This window comes from Patagioenas fasciata, chromosome 1, assembly GCF_037038585.1.
Source record: "Patagioenas fasciata isolate bPatFas1 chromosome 1, bPatFas1.hap1, whole genome shotgun sequence".
Taxonomy (NCBI): Eukaryota; Metazoa; Chordata; class Aves; order Columbiformes; family Columbidae; genus Patagioenas; species Patagioenas fasciata.
The window spans coordinates 77,847,570-77,867,390 of NC_092520.1; the positions used below are offsets into that span (position 1 = coordinate 77,847,570).

The 19,821-nt window shown below is 37.8% G+C and overlaps 1 protein-coding gene across 7 annotated transcripts in view; it reads right to left on the reverse strand.

Moving 5' to 3' along the window:
- The window catches only part of CHODL (chondrolectin), a 30,341-nt gene that overhangs the window by 7,999 nt on the left and 2,521 nt on the right, over positions 1-19,821 (reverse strand). For all 7 annotated transcript variants that reach the window (XR_011739404.1, XM_065847610.2, XM_065847593.2 and 4 more), the window contains exons 2-3: positions 4,194-4,506; positions 3,266-3,423 (exon numbers count right to left, since the gene is read on the reverse strand). Coding sequence is in view for 6 of the 7 variants with exons in the window: in XM_065847610.2 (XP_065703682.1) it covers positions 3,266-3,423; positions 4,194-4,506 (471 nt within the window). In the remaining variant the exon portion in view is untranslated. The remainder of the gene's footprint in view (positions 1-3,265; positions 3,424-4,193; positions 4,507-19,821) is intronic.

Sequence of the window (19,821 nt, forward strand, 5' to 3'; positions counted from 1 at the left end):
AGTGTGTGTAGTAAAACAGATGTTTTCATTATTTTTCATGTAGTATACATTCTCCAAAGCAATAATTGTTTAATTCTTCAGCATTTAATGTTTTTACTAGACTATTTGCAAACTAATGTCAAGTCGCTTCTAGTTTGTACTTTTTTCTCCTTAGGAAAGGGCTATAGTTTATTCTAGTTCCAATGCTTGGTGGCTTCTGCTAGGTTACTGGCTAAATCACTGAATCCTTTAATTTCCTGTGCTGAATGAAACTCCTAACATATTTGAAGTTTCATTAGGGCAGATGACCCTAAGACAATAGAAAAGGACAAGTGTTCTTGATTAATACTCGAATCTTATTCACATTTTCAAAATAATGCTTACAGGATTTTGGCTATGAAGCAAAACAAAGCAGCACAAGTTTGTGAGGCTGGATGTCAGCTTCATACAGTTCAGTTTTCCAACAGGCAAATCATGGGCAGTGGGTTCTAACACAGCACATCAGGAAATTAAGTTACCAACAGAGGAATGATAGTTTCATATTTCTTGTAATGCATCAGAAACTGGAGAACCACTTCATGGCTTTGAGTTGTATTGCAGAGACTTGCAAGTTTACTTATGGCTATTGTTACGACTAAGTGTTTGCAAAGACTATAGAAATAATTACCTTATATTGAAAGGATGGGCATAGGAGTGGAATCTGCATGACTGATTGAATACCATGTCTTTATCATAAGATTATATTAATATAGTGCTATTAGCCTGCAGTTCTGAGTCTCCTGATAAACACAAACTGCTGTAAGAAATCAAAGGAGCAATAAAGCCTACTAGAACAAAGGCAATTATTTCATTTGCTCTGGTTAAAAGTGGCTACATTTGGCCATATATAAAGAAAGATATTAAAATACCAAAAAGAACTGAGTTCTGGCTCTAGACAGCAGAAGAGGAGATGAGTTTTTAATTTCATTGTACAATAAAACCTACAGGAGTTGGACAGGAACTAAATGTGGTTGCAATTACCAACCTATAATTAAATTTAAGATCATTGAATGATCAATATCATGTAAAGCCAGACTGAACATTGCAACAGTAAATGCTGTCAAGGGAGGTACTATAAAAAGGGGTTAGAAAAATGGAAGTGACTACCAGAAATGTAAATGCTGCTTGAGTAAGACCGCCTAATAAGCACTGATACAATTTTATGCAACTTCAGCATGGTCACCTACAACCTCTGTGTTTTGGTCTATGACTGGTATCACATACCCTATATTCAAAACAGCCAGGAAAGTTGTGAAAAATCATATCTTCAAATAACAAGGTGAAATTCAATATGCATGTGGCACTTTAATACTCCTGGTAAAATGGATGGTTTTTGTATTGCAAATGGCTGATGTTGAAGTGATTACAGTGATTTGGTGAGGAGGAAAAGTCGTTTGCAAGTCTCACTAGGTTTTAGATAATAAATGTAATTTTCTTACAAACACTGTGGTACTTCCTTCATGCACTGAAAGAAATGTCATATACCTGTTTATATACATTTATGCATCTACTTTTCTCCATGTGATAGAAAAAAATATTTCTTGAAGAATAGCCTCTTTTCCTAAAGAGCACAATTCCAACAGCTTGAAAAGTAAATATCTACAATTCAACAGCACTGCATTTAGCTGCATAACAATGTCAGTCCCAATAATAATCTACCTACATATTGTTTGCCTTATACGCCTTATTATACATTAGTAATCTATTTCTACATAGTGAAAGAAATATACATTCAGTTTCATTGTTACTGTTATCACTTTGTGTTCTGCCAATCCAAAATACTCAGCATTTTTTCAGTGTGTGAAAGCAATAAGAAAAAGACCAGTTATCACAGAATGGTAAGTTGTTCACTATTACAGAATAATTATTTCACTTATATTTGTTTGCTTTTAATGATATGAAATATACTTCAGACAAAGTCTTCTTAATCAAACCTGCATTTTCTGACATAAAAATGTTTTTAACAAAATATTGTTATTATGTTCTCTTATTTCAAAATAATTGTGATCAGTTTTAAGAGTAACAAAATTTTATACATCACAGTTCCTTTAATGGCCTGTGTGACCAAGGTGATAACAGATCACCATAAGACAGTGATAGTCACTAATAATTTTAGAAGCAAGAACAGATTTGGAGGGTGGGGTTAAATGTGTGAGTATAGTATGTGTGGGTATATCACGGTTTCCAACTATTTAATATGTGCTTGAAATAGTAATTGATATTAGTATCTCCATTAAGATATTAAACAGTGAGAAAGCTGTCTACCCACCAAAACAGGAGGGAGAAAATAGTCTGGATCTGTACAGACAGATGGATCCCTACAAAGAGAGTGATTATTGCTAGATCATGAGCATAGGGAAAGCAGGTAGGAAACTGCAGAATTAGGTAGGTCAAATAGCTGCTAAGAGTAGGATTTCATATGCATTCTTTCAATTTATTTTTTTGAAAAGCAGACACATCATTAATTATTTGAAAACATTTGCATGATCCTGCTGAAAAACATGTTTGCATCTAAGTACCAGCAAAGCTAGAAACTGTTACAGGCTCAGCTTGAAGGTTTACTTTTCACATTCTTTTTCTGTTTGCACCAAGTTCTAGTTTACAGTTCATGTTTTCTCTACTGACATACGCAGAACCTATGTCATGTCTGGAAGTACAGTCAAATTGCTTAAGATCTGGATTTTTCTGTCACCATATGAACTAGCATGCATCTGCTTTTCACATCTATAAATCTACATGCATGAATGCAGGATTTTCTTCCTGCTGTTCTGGACTTCTGTTTTCTTTCTTTAACTCAAAACTTTTAGAAACAGACATCACACATAAGTTGGTATAAAATGTTAGAGGTTTGAAAATGCAATGACATAGTTATTTTTTTTTTATAGTATGACCAAGAGATGCCTTGGTCATTCCACTTGATAGCAAGAAGGGAAGTAGTAAATAGCCACTTGAAACACCTTGCGGAGAATAAAATAGCTAGCGAATGAGCTAAATCATAGTAAACCTGGGAATGCATGACAGTGACTTTAACCTTGAAAACATTCTTATTGGATACAAATAGGTTTAATTAAGTTACCACTGTGTTTGATATATTACATCCCCTGTTTATGTCAGCTCAGAGACTCGCACATCAAAGGAATGAGTACCACAGGCCACAAGACAATTGTAGATTCCTTCACAAAACAAGAGCCAATTGTTTTTCTAAGAAAGTGTCCCACCTGTGAAATAGAACTTTAGTTTCACATACCTGGGCCATACTTGCAGATAAAATTGTGCTTCATGTTGCATCTGTCATCATTCCATTGATAAAGGTATGGCCCTCCCAGACCAGGGTTTGCAGTTGGCTGATGATACATCACAACACAGGCTTCGCTTCCACAGGAAGGCTCATCTGTATACCAATTTCTGGTGGCACACATAAAGACAAACTTTAAGATTACGAAGGTAAGGTTCATAAGGATGCTAAGGAAAGCAGTTTACATAAGTGAAAACATGTCAACCCCAATGATCCTATTCCCATTCTCTTCAGAGATATGCTGCATTTCCCACAAATCCCTGTGAAAGGAGTTTAGAGCCTGCGCTCCATATCTCTGGATCTTAGATAAAATTCTCACTAAAGTACCTCTGCAGAAATAACACACTACTGCTCTGCTATCTGTTTTCCTTCCTATCTGACTCTCACCTGTTCTGTTCTTCTCAGAAGAGTTGTGTGAGCTGTTGCTACTTTGGTCTTTTGAGTAATCAGGAAATTAAAGGCTTTTCAAAAGACAAGGTAGAAACAGAGCAATTTACACTAAGTAACATGCATTAATTTACTTGATATCTGTCTCCCTGATTCAAAGTGGCCAGAATCTTGCAGAATTTGTCTGCCTGATTTCAGACCACATCCGAAATCCTTTATGTAGGGCAGGAAACCTCCAAAAACCATACAGAGACAAACTCATGAGACACTAGCAAAGATAATTGTAGGTTGAAGTCACACTATGCCATCCTTTTACAGCTTCAAATTCAAACCCCTGGTTGCCATCTCCCCTTTATCCGGGGAATTTAAGGAGGGATGCTACTAACTTAATGTGGCAGCAAGCCTTCAAGCTTCTTTCTAGAAGACTTGCTGTGCATTTCACTCTCATTTTTTTTGCATGAAACCTTCTCAATAAGCAGTCTCACAGACTTACCTGAATGATGAAATACTTCCATCAGCCCATTGATAGAGGTCAGGACAGGCACTTGAGGTGGCTAGTCCATCGCCACTTCTCCACAAGCCAATCCAGAAATCACCATCCGAAATCCCGGAGCCTGATTTAGTGAGGTTTTGCAACATGTTTTCTATTAGTTGCTGTTCAGCTTCACTTTCCAGGCTCAGTAAAGCCCCACCATCAATTTCACAAGCTTGGCGGGCCTCCTGAAAGCCCACACGTCTAGACAAGTCCTGGAAATACGCTAACTTGTAACAGGAACGCTTCAGTTCGCCATAGCACACCTTTTGGCCTGAAAAACATATGAGTGTGTTTACCATATGCTAATGAAGATCACAACTGAAACAAAAATACAGCACAGTATGCCTACAGTGACGGAGGACAGTACCTTTTTTCTTGTGCCTCCCTATGAAAGGACTCACAGTAATACAGTGACACTGTTGAAAACTTCAGCTGTAATTTAAATTGAAAATATCATACAGTTCATAGGAATCTATGGCTCTCTTCCCAAGGCCTGTGAAACTCTCACTAACTTGTAGAAAAATGTTCTCTACTTTAATGACTGTACCATCAGGCCCGTCTCGTAAAGCCAGGATCTATTTGGAGAGTATTTTCTTAACTGTTTCATACTAATGGACCAACTTCACTTTATTTGGTAATTGAAGTTATCTGATCAGAAAAAAAAAAAAGTGTCTAAAATTCTGAATTTTAGTGGCAAGAAGAAGATAGTAGAATCAAGAAAATGCTATCTAATCTTGGGAAAGTGTATTCACAAGGGCCTTGTAACTACTCTTTACTGTAATGTGTTTGAATTCAACCTGTAAGGTGTGGGGAAGGAGAGTGTCTGCTTCTTTAAGGGTATATGGTCAATGACATTTTCAGTACAAAAAGGGATAATAAGAAAAGGAGGAAGCCATAAACAAAATATAGAGACATGACAGAAAAACTTAATGGAAAAAAAGACAAGAAATAAACCTCATCAGACACGCTAATTGGTGAGATATCAAGAAACTGCAGGTGATCCGGACTTCACAACTTCATAAGGATGCATACCTGGAGAGCCAGGATGTTGGGGGGTTGGTGAGACTATGCCATCTGATGACTGATGAGGGACCACACAGGGTTCGGGAATGGTGATGAACAAAGAGGGAACAGACAGAAAGGGGCATTAAAGGGGACAGTTGTGTAAAACAAGGGGGGTGTGTGTGGGTCTGGACGTGTGCCTTCCCTAGTGACCTTTTATCTCTACCAGTTGATGATGAGGGGACTTGGCTTTCTATGTTTATGTTTTATGTGGGTCCTGTTGAAAGCAGTGTCTTGTCCACGCCCGTCTGTGTGATGGACGTGTCATTGTCTTGTCTGCGTGATGCTGGGAAACCTGTTCAGCTTTGCTACTGGTTGAACCAGCAAAGGAGAAAGTGGCAGCCACATCCCTCATCTCAAAGAGAAAGGCTTTGGGTACCGGGGTGGGCAACAGTGGCCAGGAAGGGGGAGACCTGGGACTGGAGGTGCTGGAGGAGGCAGTCACATCTTAACATCCCTTAACACAGCCAACAGAAACTAGAGATAGGAGCAGATATCACAGTGCTATCCAGATAGCAAAAAGAAGCCCTGTGATGCTTTCGGAAAGCACTAGATCTACTGCAGTCAAACAGTTTTTTACTTGCTCTTCAGAGTTATGTCTGTGGAAAGAATCAAAAGCCAAATGACAAAATAATGGTTTTTTCCTTCCACTTCTTTGGCTAATACACATGCCTTTTTCCTAAAAAGGAAAAATAATTATCACGTCCTTCAACTAGTGAAATTCTCTAGAGTTTACTCAACATATACAAGTTGTAGAATGAACAAACTCATTTATCAGATGCAAGTGAACTCCAGTATGTTTATTGGGGGAATGGAGAAGTGTTATACGCATATATACATACATACAAGAAAATAAGATTGCCATCTCTTAAAAGATCAAGGTTTTTTTCCCTATGCAATTTCATCATTGAAGATGAAAAGCAAGATGGTTTCTTTTGCTATGTAAGAATTACCAAAGGATACCAAAATAATAAGAATTTCTAGGCATTATCTAGAATGTTTAGAAATCAACAAATTTTATGATTTTGCTGGAAAATTTTGCAAGGAGAGTATTTTGTTGCACCATGTTAGTTTTGCATTTCAAAAACTTGATTTTACTCCCACTCTTGAGCATATTTGGATACATGACTCACATAAATAATCCTTTGGCTTTACCTTTGAACAGGCTTTATCCTATCTTACCTTAAAAAAATCTTGTCACTTGGAAACAGCAATATCATCCTATATCTTAAGCTGTGCTTAAGTTTTTTGAGGCAGTGTTTTTCTATACACGAAGAATAAATGTAAAAGTGAACAAAGAAGCCTATAAGATACAAGAAAATTAATTCTTTTCACTTCAAGGTTGCTCGTTTTCATATTTAATGACAGAGTAGCACACTTCCTACAGCAGATTGCATAGAGCCCAAGAGCTGACTGAAGACTTCTCTCTCTTTGTACAGAGCATAGTTCCAAGGATTTCCAGAGAATAAGCAGACTGTATCAAAGCTGCATGAACACAGGAACATAAAACCAGGATCATCTCATACTTTTTAGCTAAATCTGAAAATACCACTTATTTGGGGGATCTTTTTTATTGTGAAAAGCTATCTAAATTATAGGGTCAGCTGGGATAAATGGTGTCTAGTTTTCTAGTGTTTCCTATGGTTCTTATAACCTTCCTAAAACAACAACAACAAAAACTCTGAGACCTTTTCTTTATGACATCCAATTAAAGTTCAGCTGGGAGAAATGCAGTCAGTAAAAGAAGTGTCTTTGTGGTCTCATTCTGATTTTGGCTTGGCAAACAGACTTCTGAAAAGCCACTTGTTTCAGTAATTAATCTGCCAAAATAATACAGGAATGAGAACAATTGAACATAAGGACAAGTTTGCACCACAAATATCTGTGGAAAAAGCCAGGCTCTGAGATCAAGAAGAGACCACCTATTTGGACTTTCTCCAATAATGTCCTGATGACACTGTGTATGTCTCAACTCTTTTCCTGCCATTTTCTTTTATTCATATGGGCTAAGAGCTTTGCTATCAATGAACACGGTAAGAGCCATAGTCCTAGTTGGCAAATGATCCTGAAGAATCAAGAAGCAGACACTTTGCTACAGATGCGCATAAAATAATGGGTTTCTTCGTAAGACTTCTTTGGACAGAAAGAAAAACTACCCCTATTACTGAAGTAACAAAGTCGTAACTCTAAATGCTCAAGAGCAGGGAGTGTAAGAATAAAAGTTGCACGTGAAATCGCAGCTTGTATCCTTCATCTGTAATGTTGCGACTCAGATTTTGCAAATGTGATTGCAACCTTTTTATTTTTCCCCAGGAGCTCTGTCTCAGTGACAGGGTAGAATGCACAGTGAAGGAGAAGCTGTTCAACATTTTAATCCTCACCATTAGGTGAGTGACTATGGCTTATTGCCAGAGTACACATATGTATATAGCAGTGCAAACACCCAAAGGCTAGCACTGAATTATGTAGGACACTAATCACTTGCAAGGAAAAGGGACAACTAGAGTCTGGATTCAAAGCATTAATTCAGGATTAATCTGCAGATTTATGGAGAGGCCTTTGTCCACTGTCTTGTTCTTTTTACTTCCCAGACAATTTTTAGAAATAAACTCTTCTGTGATTCCTTTCATTCTGTGCACATACTCCTTGACACCAAGTAGTAAGCTATGAGCAAATTCAGGTATCAAAATATCCCCATCATGATTTCAGTCATGCAGGAACACTGAAGCCACTGAGATGAGCTGGCTGGTCACTACCAATCTCAGTTCCTGTGCTGCAACTCCCTTTCATGGGAAAATAACTCACTTTCCATCCATAACCCACACATCTGCTCCCTGACCCTGTGTGTCTCTCAAGTGGCTGAAGTGACCCTCTCATTCTGTTCTCATTCACAGTCTCTGCTCTTCTGTGATTCTCCAAAAATCTCAATCAAATAACGCCTCCAATAGGACAAGTTGGTCCTTGCTGGCTGACCAAGCTTCTTCAGTGTACTTATCTTCCAGTCAGCTCCTGCATGAAGACTCACTTTGAAAAATGGCACATGCTGTTTCCAAGCTGCTGTAAGGCTCTTGTCCATAAGCCATAAGTTGTGCTTTATACTTGTCCAATGCAGAGATTTCAATGTCAAGGCTTGGCTTGATCCCCACACCAAGCTGTGGAAATCAGGTGGAACTGTATGGAGCTGGGAGGGGAAGAATGGGCACCTGTGATGTACAGCATCAGCAGAGCTGCTAAAAAGGTGCCACTGCAGCCCCTAATATGTGCCCATTTTGTGGAGTCCAGTAACAGCTTGTCCCTGTTATGTATTCAGAGCAGGAAGCCTCCTTGGAGTTATTCAGAATACAGATGTGAAGGCCTAATCTGTACCCAAGGGTTTATCTGAAAGGGTAAGTTAAAATCTTGAAACTTTGTGTGGAGGCTTTTTTTTTTTCTTCCCTTAAACTGATCTGAATCATTTATGACACTACTATTGTTATTGTAGATGTTTGTGCAGGATTAAATAACTCTAAAACCAAGTATTAGAAAGTGAAATAATTGAACAAGTGAAAATTTACATACAATCAAACTCCTAGATTACTTCTCCTTCATTTTTTGCTCAATACACCTGCAGCAAAAGAAGTAATTTCCTTCTTACAGGTTGATCATTTTTGCAAGAATATACCTCTAGAAAACAACAGAGAAAACAGCAAGAAATAGATAAATATTTGGTGGTAAGACCCATGTGAATGAAGTATGCATTGCAGAGTAGTAAGCTTTCTGAAAGAAGCTGTGAATTTTTTTTGTTCTAGTTAATTTAGGTAATGACCTACTCCAAATCTTTTCTTTCTTCTTTTGAAGGGGACTTTTATCTGTTATAGCAGAGCTAGTTCAATGTGTTAATGGAAAAATGTAGTTGTGCCTGAAGAGCTGGCAAATCAGTTGACATTTTAGTGCTCTTCTTGGAGCACACTGAGATGTCAAGTTTTCAAGCTTCATTTTTTACAGCTTTCTCTTACTACTAATTTCTGAACTACAAAGCAAAAATTTACCAGTGATAAAATGACACAATAGACAGCATTGTACAGCAGATGAGATAAGTATAGAAACTTTGACTATGGGCTATTTTACTGTCTCCTAATATCTTTGCAGCAGACAAGACTCCATTGTTAATTCTAAAGCAACATTTGCAATTTCAACTCTATAAAATGAATTCTAATTTTTCTATCACAATTGAATAGAAACTAGATTTGTAAGCAAGTCTATTGCAATGAATCAGGCTAAGATACTATACAATGTGAATAAATATAGGTAAGTTAGAGCTTCACAACCTTTCCACAAAATCTGCCATGTGCTGCCTGAGACATGAAAGAAAACATTACTTCATTACAGGGTATCCAGAAAGGTGAAAAGAAAAGTACATTATTGTATTTATTCCTCCCTTCAGCATGAGACCAAAGATGTAGCTAATTAATTTAATAAGATCTAAGAACTCATTGTTTTCCCTTACAAATGCTCAGACAAGTTCAGGATTCTATCAACCCTTTCTGACTATCTGAAGATGTGAACATGTCCTGATTGAAGCTGGGATAGAGTTAATTTTCTCCCTAGCAGCTGGTATAGTGTTGTGTTTTGGATTTAATATGAGAAGAACATTGATAACACACCGATGTTTTGTTTGTTGCCAGGCAACTTTTATACCAAGTCAAGAACTTTTCAGCAAGAATGCTGCAGGTGCACAAGGAGCTGAGAGGGAGCAAAGCCAGAACAACAAAACCAAGCTGGCCAAAGGGGTGTTCCTTACCGTATGATGTCATGCTCAGAATATAAACTGGAGTTGGTCTGGGAGCAAATACCATTGCTTGGGAACTCACAGGTGGTGTCATGGGCCATGAGCAATTGCATTGTTCATCACTTGTTTTGCATATTCTATTATTATTATTTTCTCTTCCTCTTTGCTGTCCTATTATACTATTCTTATCTTAACCAATGAGTTTTTTTCCTTCCCCCCTTTTCAATTCTCTCCCACATCCCACTTATGGACAGTCAGCAAGCAGCTGCATGGTCCTAGTTGCTGGCTGGGATTAAACCACGATACCTTCCTTTCATGGAGTGCTTCAGCTCCTTAATCCTTGACCCATCTTCCCTCACCCAATCAGAACCCTCCAGGCCCTTGTCTGAAGTAGGTATGTAAATAAAACATGCACTTGGCTTGGTGTCATGAACTCACATCTTACCTTTTCATCAACAATTCCTTTCTTGCCTGTTGAGGGAAGAGTGCTCTGTTGAAGAAAAAACTGACAGACAAAGACTGTTCTCTTTTTTGCCCCACTTGCAAAACTGAAAGATTAGGTTTCCCGAGATGCCTTAATGGAAAGGTCTCCAGGTTTTCTCTTTCTACCTCTCCTGCATACACCAGTCATACAACATAGCTCTGACCCTGTTCCCTCAGCCTTAGCAGCTCTAGCTGTCTGCTGAAGAGAACCTGAACTGGCTGAAACTCGCTTGCACTCACTTTGTCTCACTGTCCTGCTAGCTGAAGAAAACAGGTGTACAGTACTTGCTGTAAGAAGTGCTAGCTACCATTTCCATCCGTATGGATCAGTTTTTATCCTTGGGTGTCACACAGTAGCTCCATAGTAGAATGTTTTGATATCAACATTAAAACAAAGATAGGTTTTAGTTGAAATACTTGATACTTGGTTCAAAGTTTTCTGCAGATAATTCTGTAAGAAAACAAGAATCTTCATTCAGGAAAAGGAGAAACAAGCAAATTCTCTGCTGGTATTTCAATCAGTTATATCTCCATTATGTTTTCATAATGATGCCTCATTAAACAGAAATAATAGGTTCCTTTAGGTCTGTCATGACAGAAGTTGCAGCAAAATGTCGTTTAGAAGCAAAATTACTAAGTACCCAACTCAGAAATGCATCTCCCCAAGAGCATCAGGCTCAGCCCTAACTACACCCCTGTGGGCCAAGAGGGGCACAAAAGTTGTCCTGAGTAACAAATGTGACACAGCTGGAGGTTTTGAAGATGTCAGGTAGAAGATAACCTTCCTGATGGTAAATCCCATCCCTCTTGTTCTTGAACCTCAAACTAACCTGCAGTCCAGCGCCCACTACCATTAGTAACCATCTAAATCAATGCGAAACAGCAGCTGCATGTACATAGCATATGCAAGGAGAGGACAAAAGAAAGCACAAGGTATGTCATAGAAAAGTCTGCTATGCTTACATACTGTGACTTTTTTACTTCCCAAGATACTGGGTTCAGCAGAAAACACAGAGAAGCATTTGGTAAAAAGGAATATGAAATATTTAATGCTAACCAGAGTCCTAGAGGTCAGCATGAGGCTGATGGAGGTTTCTGAAAAATTAAAGTTACAAAATAAAGACACAAGGACTTAAATGACAGTGATCACAAAATGATAGCAAGACAGAAATCTATGTAAATTAACCAAAATATTCCACTGGTTAGATAGTATTTCCTTGCTTGTGTTATAAAGACTAGTCTGGTCGTGAGCTTGTGTGAGCACATTGACTACAGGGGCTATGTAACCACCACGTGAGACACTAGGCACAATTTGTTTTCACCCATCCCTGTGTCATAGGATGCTCCATGCCAAGTCTCAGTAATGTATTTCAGAATGCAGCCAGTAAGAGGCTAAATGGTATTGAATTAAAATGTAATGAGAAAATATAAAGCTGATGCATCTTGTCAACTGACTTTTGTATAATCCAGTCAAATTTTGATTGGGTTCAGCTGCTGGTCATGTTTTGATACATTACTGCTGTTGATGTTTTACTGCATCATATTTGTGTCCATCTACTGAATTTAATTTGTTCTTTTGATGATTCATATTACTTTTTAAAAAAATACTGCTGTGATAAGATTTTGTAATTACATTCTGTCTTTTTTTTTATGATGAAAGCAAATTGCCATATTTTCTCCCAAAGTTTGTAATACTGAAGACAAATTGTTCTCTAGTTGAGTCATTATTCAAATCACAGATGTTGCTCAGCTCACACGCCTGAGCAGCTTAAGCAATTCCATGTGCTAACAAACTTGCCATTCAAATACATCTGCTATGCAGATCACATGCCAGTCTGTATCTGTATTAATATCCTCATAGCTAACTCTTCCATACCTTAATAGGTACTTTTTCATCCCACCCTCCTAATAACCAAGTCTGCAGAGAGAAGAAACATTCATTACTAATTCATACTTTTTTTCTGGATTAGGGGTTATGCCTAGTTGTCATAACACAGTTTTTCTAAAGTGATTTTTTCTTCTGTGAAAAACTTTCAGAGGTTCCAAGTCCATTTTAAGGGCTTATATAAAATAAGTGAGGACCACATTCACCTATTAAGTAGATGTACTTCAGATAAGACAGATGTACAGGCAAGCAGTTTGTATACATCATAACAAATAGCCATTACCATGTAGAAAATGTATAAGGTGGCTTACTAGAAGCTGGCCTCAACCTCTCTTAAGCAAAACTCATCTATTACCCAGACTCCTTACAATACTTGTTGTAATGGAGTCCCTTTCTTCCTAAATTCTTATGCATTAGCATGTGAAAATTATAGATAGCATGAAGAAAATGGTAGGTAAAAAGCAATTTTTTTTTCTGTTCTCTCTCAAATACAGGTCAGATACCCTATCTTTAGCCATTCACTGTCCCATATCTTGTGAATTAGCAAATATAATGATAGAGGTCCTCAGACACTAGCCAAACAGCCCTCTGTAGGATTAATGCATCTTTTGCAGAGAGAGAAAACAGGTGACTATGGAAGTTGTAAGTAAAAAGAAAATGCTGTAATATAGCATTCACACGGAGATTTAGTACAGGTACACAGAATATGAAGCTACACAAGAAGCATTTGTCCCAGTCCAGTCTCTGTTTTTATTTTCTCTTTCACTATGTGAAGTGTTTTTCAGTTCATTTATTTCTGAAATTGATTTTTCACCCCATATCAGCCTTTACTAGTTATGCTATTGTGTTTCCAAGTGCTTTTGAGGACAAGAAGTTGACTTGGTTATTTCTGAACAACAGTTGCTCTCAGTAGACCCATAATAGCTACACTTTTTAAAAGAGAGCAATCAGAAAGGACACAGTCTGTTTGTAAAGGAGCATAGGGCAGTGCTGATTTGAATATTAAAGAATATTACTTATAACTAACATCTGGATTTTGCCATCTGACTAAATACAAATGCCATTAAAATGAAATATGATAGCTTCTCTGCATATTGCAGCAAGATAGCTGGTTAGTAAAATAGGTAGTTAAAAAAATACACATGTGAACACTGATGACAAATACTCATCTAAATAGATTATTTTGGGGGAGGTTTATTAAAGCCTCAATGTGCTCAGAGCCTACACTGTTCCAGGTCTTGGGAAGACACAAGCAAGGATTGCTTGTTCTGCAAACACAGATAAATTCATGATTTCGTTGAATAAGTCACTGGGAGGATTTATCTTGCACACAGCAGACTACAAATTTGTTTGGATTTTCAAGATCAGAGATGTAGTGTTTCAGAAACTGGTTTGTTCTTGATGTACAGGGAACTAGAGTACTTGCCCTCATGAAGACTGCCATCTTCACCAAGCAACAATAGGTTTATTCACTCATTTCACAAAGAAAACAATGGAATCATGGAATCATTTTGGTTGGAAGAGATCACTTAATCCAACAATTAACCTAACTCTGGTACTAAACCATGTCCCTAAGAGCATCGTCTATGCATCTTTTAAACACCTCCAGGGATGGTGACTCCACTGCTTCCCTGGGCAGCCTGTTCCAGTGTTTTACAACCCTTCCCATGGAGAAAATTTTCCTAATATCAAACCTAACCTCCCCTGGCATAACTTGAGAGGAATTCCTCTTGTCCTATTGCTTGCTACACGGGAGAAGAGACCAACACCCTCCATGCTACAACCTCCTTTCAGGTAGTTGTAGACAGCGATAAGGTCTCCTCTCAGCCTCCTTTTCTCCAGGCTAAACAGCCTCAGTTCCCTCAGTCACTCCTCATCAGACTTGTGCTCCGGCCCCTCACCAGCCTCGTCACCCTCCTCTGCACCCTCTCCAGAACCTCAGTGTGTTTCCTGTAGTGAGGGGCCCAAAAGTGAACACAGGAGTCAAGGTTGGACTTCTCCAGCGCTGAGTACAGAGGGACAATCACTTCTCTAGTCCTGCTGGCTACACTATTTCTGATACAGGTCAGGATGCTGTTGGCCTTTTTGGCCACCTGGACACACTTTTCTCCAAGCCTGTAGCACTGTCTGGGGTTGTTGTGATCCAAGGGCAGGTCCCAGCACTTGGCCTTGTTGAACCTCATACAATTGGCCTCAGCCCAACAATTCAAACGTCCCAGATCCCTCTATATCGCCTTCCTACCCTTCATCAGATCAACACTCCCGGCCAATAATGCACACATTTGTTTTGTATAGTTAGCTTCTCAGCCCTGGCACACATGGCAGGGATCTCAGGCCACTGATAACAGAGTTGTAAAGAAATAGCTTGATGTCTAAATTTCATTAGAAGCCAAGCAACACTTCCCCATCCATAATTACCCTTGCAGGAAAACATACAATTACAATTATGTAAATCAATACAGGGTGTCTTCAACTGGAAAATAATAATCCATTTTTATGAAACAGTTTTAGTTACTGATTCAAGTAATGTGTCAGTGTCAAAAAAAAAAAAAAACAAACAAAAAAAACCCAAAAAACTCCAACAAACAAGAACTATACAGTATTTCCCAGGTACTTCTTTTCCTCCACAGTTCAAATCATTAAAGCCTTGAGAGTTTTCCTCTCCAAGTGAAACATACCTACTTTTTGGCATCGGCTCTGTTTCAGATATCTAGCACATCATAAATTTAAAGCCTGAGATCCATTTAGCTTTTCCTGTAATAACGTTTTTTCTGTCTTCTGACCATGTGAACTTTACGGGTATATATCACAGGGTTGATCATGGCAGACAGCCACTTGCTTCTGTAAGGGGTCCGCGCAAATCTGCACTGCCTCAGGGTTCATGCAAAGTGCCAACAGAGTTGCCAAGACAGTCCCCTAAAAATTTCAAGTTGCCTTCCCTTTTCCCATGTTAAAAAGGAACTGAGACTCATTTGGGATCTATATTTTTCCCTATCTGTCTTTCAGAGTTCTAGTGACATTGCTGAGCACGGTGAGGACAATGCACTTAGATACTTAGTGCTGGCATCCACAGAGAGGACACACTTGCATTTGAACATGGTACAAGATGCACCTTCTCAATTAGCAGTAAGAAAAAACTCATCATGAGCATAAGACATGGAGCACAAACATTTTCTTTCGCAATATATGCTTAGGACTTCAGTTTCTTTAACAGTGAACTATGTTTGTTGAAAAAAAATGCAAAATTACACAAAATATAACACTCTTCATAGGCATAAATAACCCTACTCATTTCCACAGACACAAGCAGGGAGGTCAATAACAGCCAAATGTCAATGGAATCTATTGGAACCTATTCAAAAAAAAGAGGAAACATGATGTGTTACAAAGATCTACACATGTACAAGTCTCCTCCAGGATGTGGATTATTTAGCCAGGACTTCAAAACAAAACAAACAAAAAAACAACCAAACTAACAGAAACCCAAACAAACACAACAAAAATTAAACACACTTACCACTGAAGCTGTTGGCAGTGTAAACACTGCCAAAGTGGTTAGCAGCATTTTTGCTTGATTGTTTTCATTTTTCTGAAGTCTTATACACAAACACCCCCCAACATAATAAATTTTTTATATATCACAGTCTAAAGACACACCAAGTGTGTTCCATCATTTCAGTTGCTTAGCAAAAAAAAGCATAAAGGCTGACACAAATACTGACAAGACTGGCAAATTAAGTGTTCTCATCAATAGTTTTCTGGGTAGTTGTGGAGACCAGAACAGATTTCCCAGATACTTTTAAGACAGACATAATATGGCAGCTAGTAAGTTGTTAGCATGTTTGGGAATAGACTTGATAGAGAGTATTCTTATTGTACTGTCTCAAACCAGAAGACATTTTCACACATATCTAATTTTATATACATTAGTAGACTACTTCAACAGGATTTCTCACAGGCATAAATTCAAGCAATTCAGAGAGTTTCTGCTGACTGCTCATTTCTTATTTTTGTCTCTAGAAGGAAATAACTCATAACTCTTTAGTCATTAAAATATACCTTTGATAAATCATTATTCAGAGTACCATATTTTTCAATGAAATTTGAATGCCTTTGTCCAAGTTTATTTTCAAGCACTTGTTACCAAGATACCTGTATTAAGTCAATTTATATATATATATATGCATACATGTATATATATGTGTGTGTATATATATGGATGAGGAGTTATATTAATTTCCTTGATTTATGGACTTCCCTATGGACGTTTCCTAGAGTGGAACACCCTATATGCATTTCAGTGAAGAGTGCAACAGACCGCTCATGTTTTTGCAGTTGTTCCACAATTAAAAGAGAAAGCAACAGGCAAGTCCTTATACATTCATCTTCTACTAAAAAAAGGGGGAAAAGTCAATCCACCTGGGATCTTAGAACTCATGACAGTTCACTTAAGGCAAAAATAGAAGGGATCTTTGAGGGAAGGAGAAATAAAATAAAACGTTTTTCTCTTAGGGTGAATTATCCTTTCAAATGGAGTCAAAGCATGACTGATTAATTCATATGATATACATACAACCCCGCATGGGAAGAAACCATTGAGATATACAGAGTAGGATTAATCTCATCAAAATTTAGCCTTTTACAATGTACCTATCCATATCTGAGCTGGCTCACTGACCTCACTGTGTAGAAAATGGAAAGAATCAAGCATTTTAGGGTGTATCTGCAGTATTTTCAAGATCTATGTTAAAATGCAATGAAACCCGCTTTAAGACTACTGTTTTATTTTCCTTCATTGCTTATAAAGTGAGTCTACAGCTACATTTAGATTTAGTTAGAGCCATGCCAGCTGTTTAGTTAGGACTCACAACAAAATTTTGTAAAATTGCTTGGAAGTGAAGCTCCTACTGTCTGTCAGTGGTGGAAGTCAGAACTGCTTCAACAAGAGACTCATTTCCAACTAGCGAGTTACAGGTATGAGTATGGGATTACGGTGTAGAAATTACTGTCAAGTCATTGTTTCATTTTACTTATTTCACATTAGTACTATACATTATTTTCTGATCCAAGAGAGATTTGCAAAGAGAAGGTTATTATGAGAATTAGTGTAAAAAAAACCAGTACTGTATGGAGCACTTTTTGAATCACAGCAAACAAAAAGTGAGATCTACACAGGATCAGACCTGAACTATGGAGAAGTAAAATCAAAGTACAGAACATGACCTCAATAAGGCAAGAGGCTTTTTTTGCACCTACCTGCTGCACTGGGACAGCGCATCAGCCTTGTCTCACTGAGAGCAAGAAAAACCATGTGAAAGACACGCAGACTATCCATACTGTCCCACATACTATGTATCATAGCTCCCTCCATGGTAGGTATTTTCTGTTGGGCCCATTAGCCAAGTGGGGTACCGAGGCCTGGCAATCGTGAGTTTGATAATTCCAACGCCTTTTTCTATCTTTGAAAAAGATACTGAGAAGGAGAAGTTGTATTCCTGGAAAAGTAGCATGCTCCTCTGAACTTTTCATCACTTTTTTCTTAGCCCCTGAGTAGAGCTTCAGTCTGGCCAACCAGCACAGCTCTCCCCCATAGGCAAGGAAAGCTTTACAGGGTTGATAAACGGGGATTGTCTCTAATCTAGATGTCTGATTCCTGAAACTGTTTTAAGTACTTTCATATTTTGACTCTGCTGTAGAAGGACTTATCATCACACATCTCAGGTTATCAAAACTGGGTCCTTGTCTATGAGCCATAGCAGTTTACCTAATATAAAGTGTCTTCCTACAAGGTGTAATGGAATTTCTTGGTTAGGAGCAAGAAATGTTTAGTAGAAACATACATTATATCCAAGTCATCAGCTCATTTCACAGATCATTGACTGTTCCCCAACAAGACATTGCTAAGACCAGGTGCACAAGAAGGGGAATTAATAAAGGAGTCTAGGGGAGTTAAGTACCCAACTTCCACTGCAGTTCTCAATGTCTCAGTTTTAGTGATTACCAAGACACACAAGTGAACAACAAGATCTTGTACCATGTTGGGCATGTATATCCATTAACAGTATGGAACCAAATGCTGGGCATTCACAACAAAATTTTGTGTTCAGTAAACAGCTGTTGCATGTGTATCCTCTAGACAAGACTGTCAGTGATTTTTCAGATTATAGTTTCTCAAATTCCGAGCTACAAATGCAGCATAAAATTAACAGTCCATACTCCCCAAGCAAAAATCCCACAACAAAACAACAACAAACCACCACACCACAACAACAATAACCTCACAAACCACCAAACAAATCCCAAACCAATAAAAAAAAAACAAACAACAACAAACAACCAAAACCCAACTAAACAAAAACCACAGACAATATAAGTTTCTTGTAGATGAAACCTTCAAGTCTGACAGACAAAACTCAGGTGTAATAAGCAGGCCAAGCCAATTGAACTAAATTAAATTGTGCCATTTGAGAAAGAGTTTGTTATCTCTATTCAATTCATTACCCATGAAGATACTTCTTTAATTATCTTACTTTACAATATTTTATGACCAACTCAAATCCGGTCATAAGCTGTGTGAATGAATATATCCATATCCTTCAAGGCATCTGAAGGAATGAGCCTACAGTTTAGGGGCAACCCTTGTTGTTTCACAACCCACCAAATGTTTTTCTTCATTTAGTGTTTCATACATCCAAATACTTTAATATCAAATACTTTTATATCAAAAGAGATACATATTGCTTCAAAATACTGCATCAATATTTAATCTGCATTTGATGCATAGTAATAGCAAAAAACCTACAAAATTTTAAAAGCCACAGAAATACAAAAAGACGGCAAACAACAGCCATTAAACTATAACATCTATGATTAATACATAGGCTGTTAAATGATTAGTAATAAGATTAGCTTGTATCTTTCCTGCCCAATAGATACTTAAAGTAATTGCATCTTTGCAAACTGCATTATCATCACTTCATGTTCTTTGTGATGTCATGGGACAGTAAGGCAGACTCAGCAGTTTCTCCTGAGCCTGCTTTGATTTTTTTTCTTTAAGAATCAATTCTCTGGCAACACTAGATATCCTGATATAGAGGCTGTGAGCACTGCTCACGAAACATTCATCTGACTATATTAAAAATTACAAAGCATTTTTATTACTTATCTTTAACAATTTCCAAACTAAAGATGGCAAAGGACACCTCAATAAGAATTGTTTGAAGTAAATAATAGTTTTTATTATATTCTAGGAAAATTAACATACTTAGAAAAAGAAAGAGAAAACCTTTACCTAAGGCTGTGGCATTTTGGAAGGACAGGCCCTTCTTTCTCTGTCCTTTGGCACCATGGTGAAAATGATTGCAGTTTTGCAATTACTGCCAGGTCTG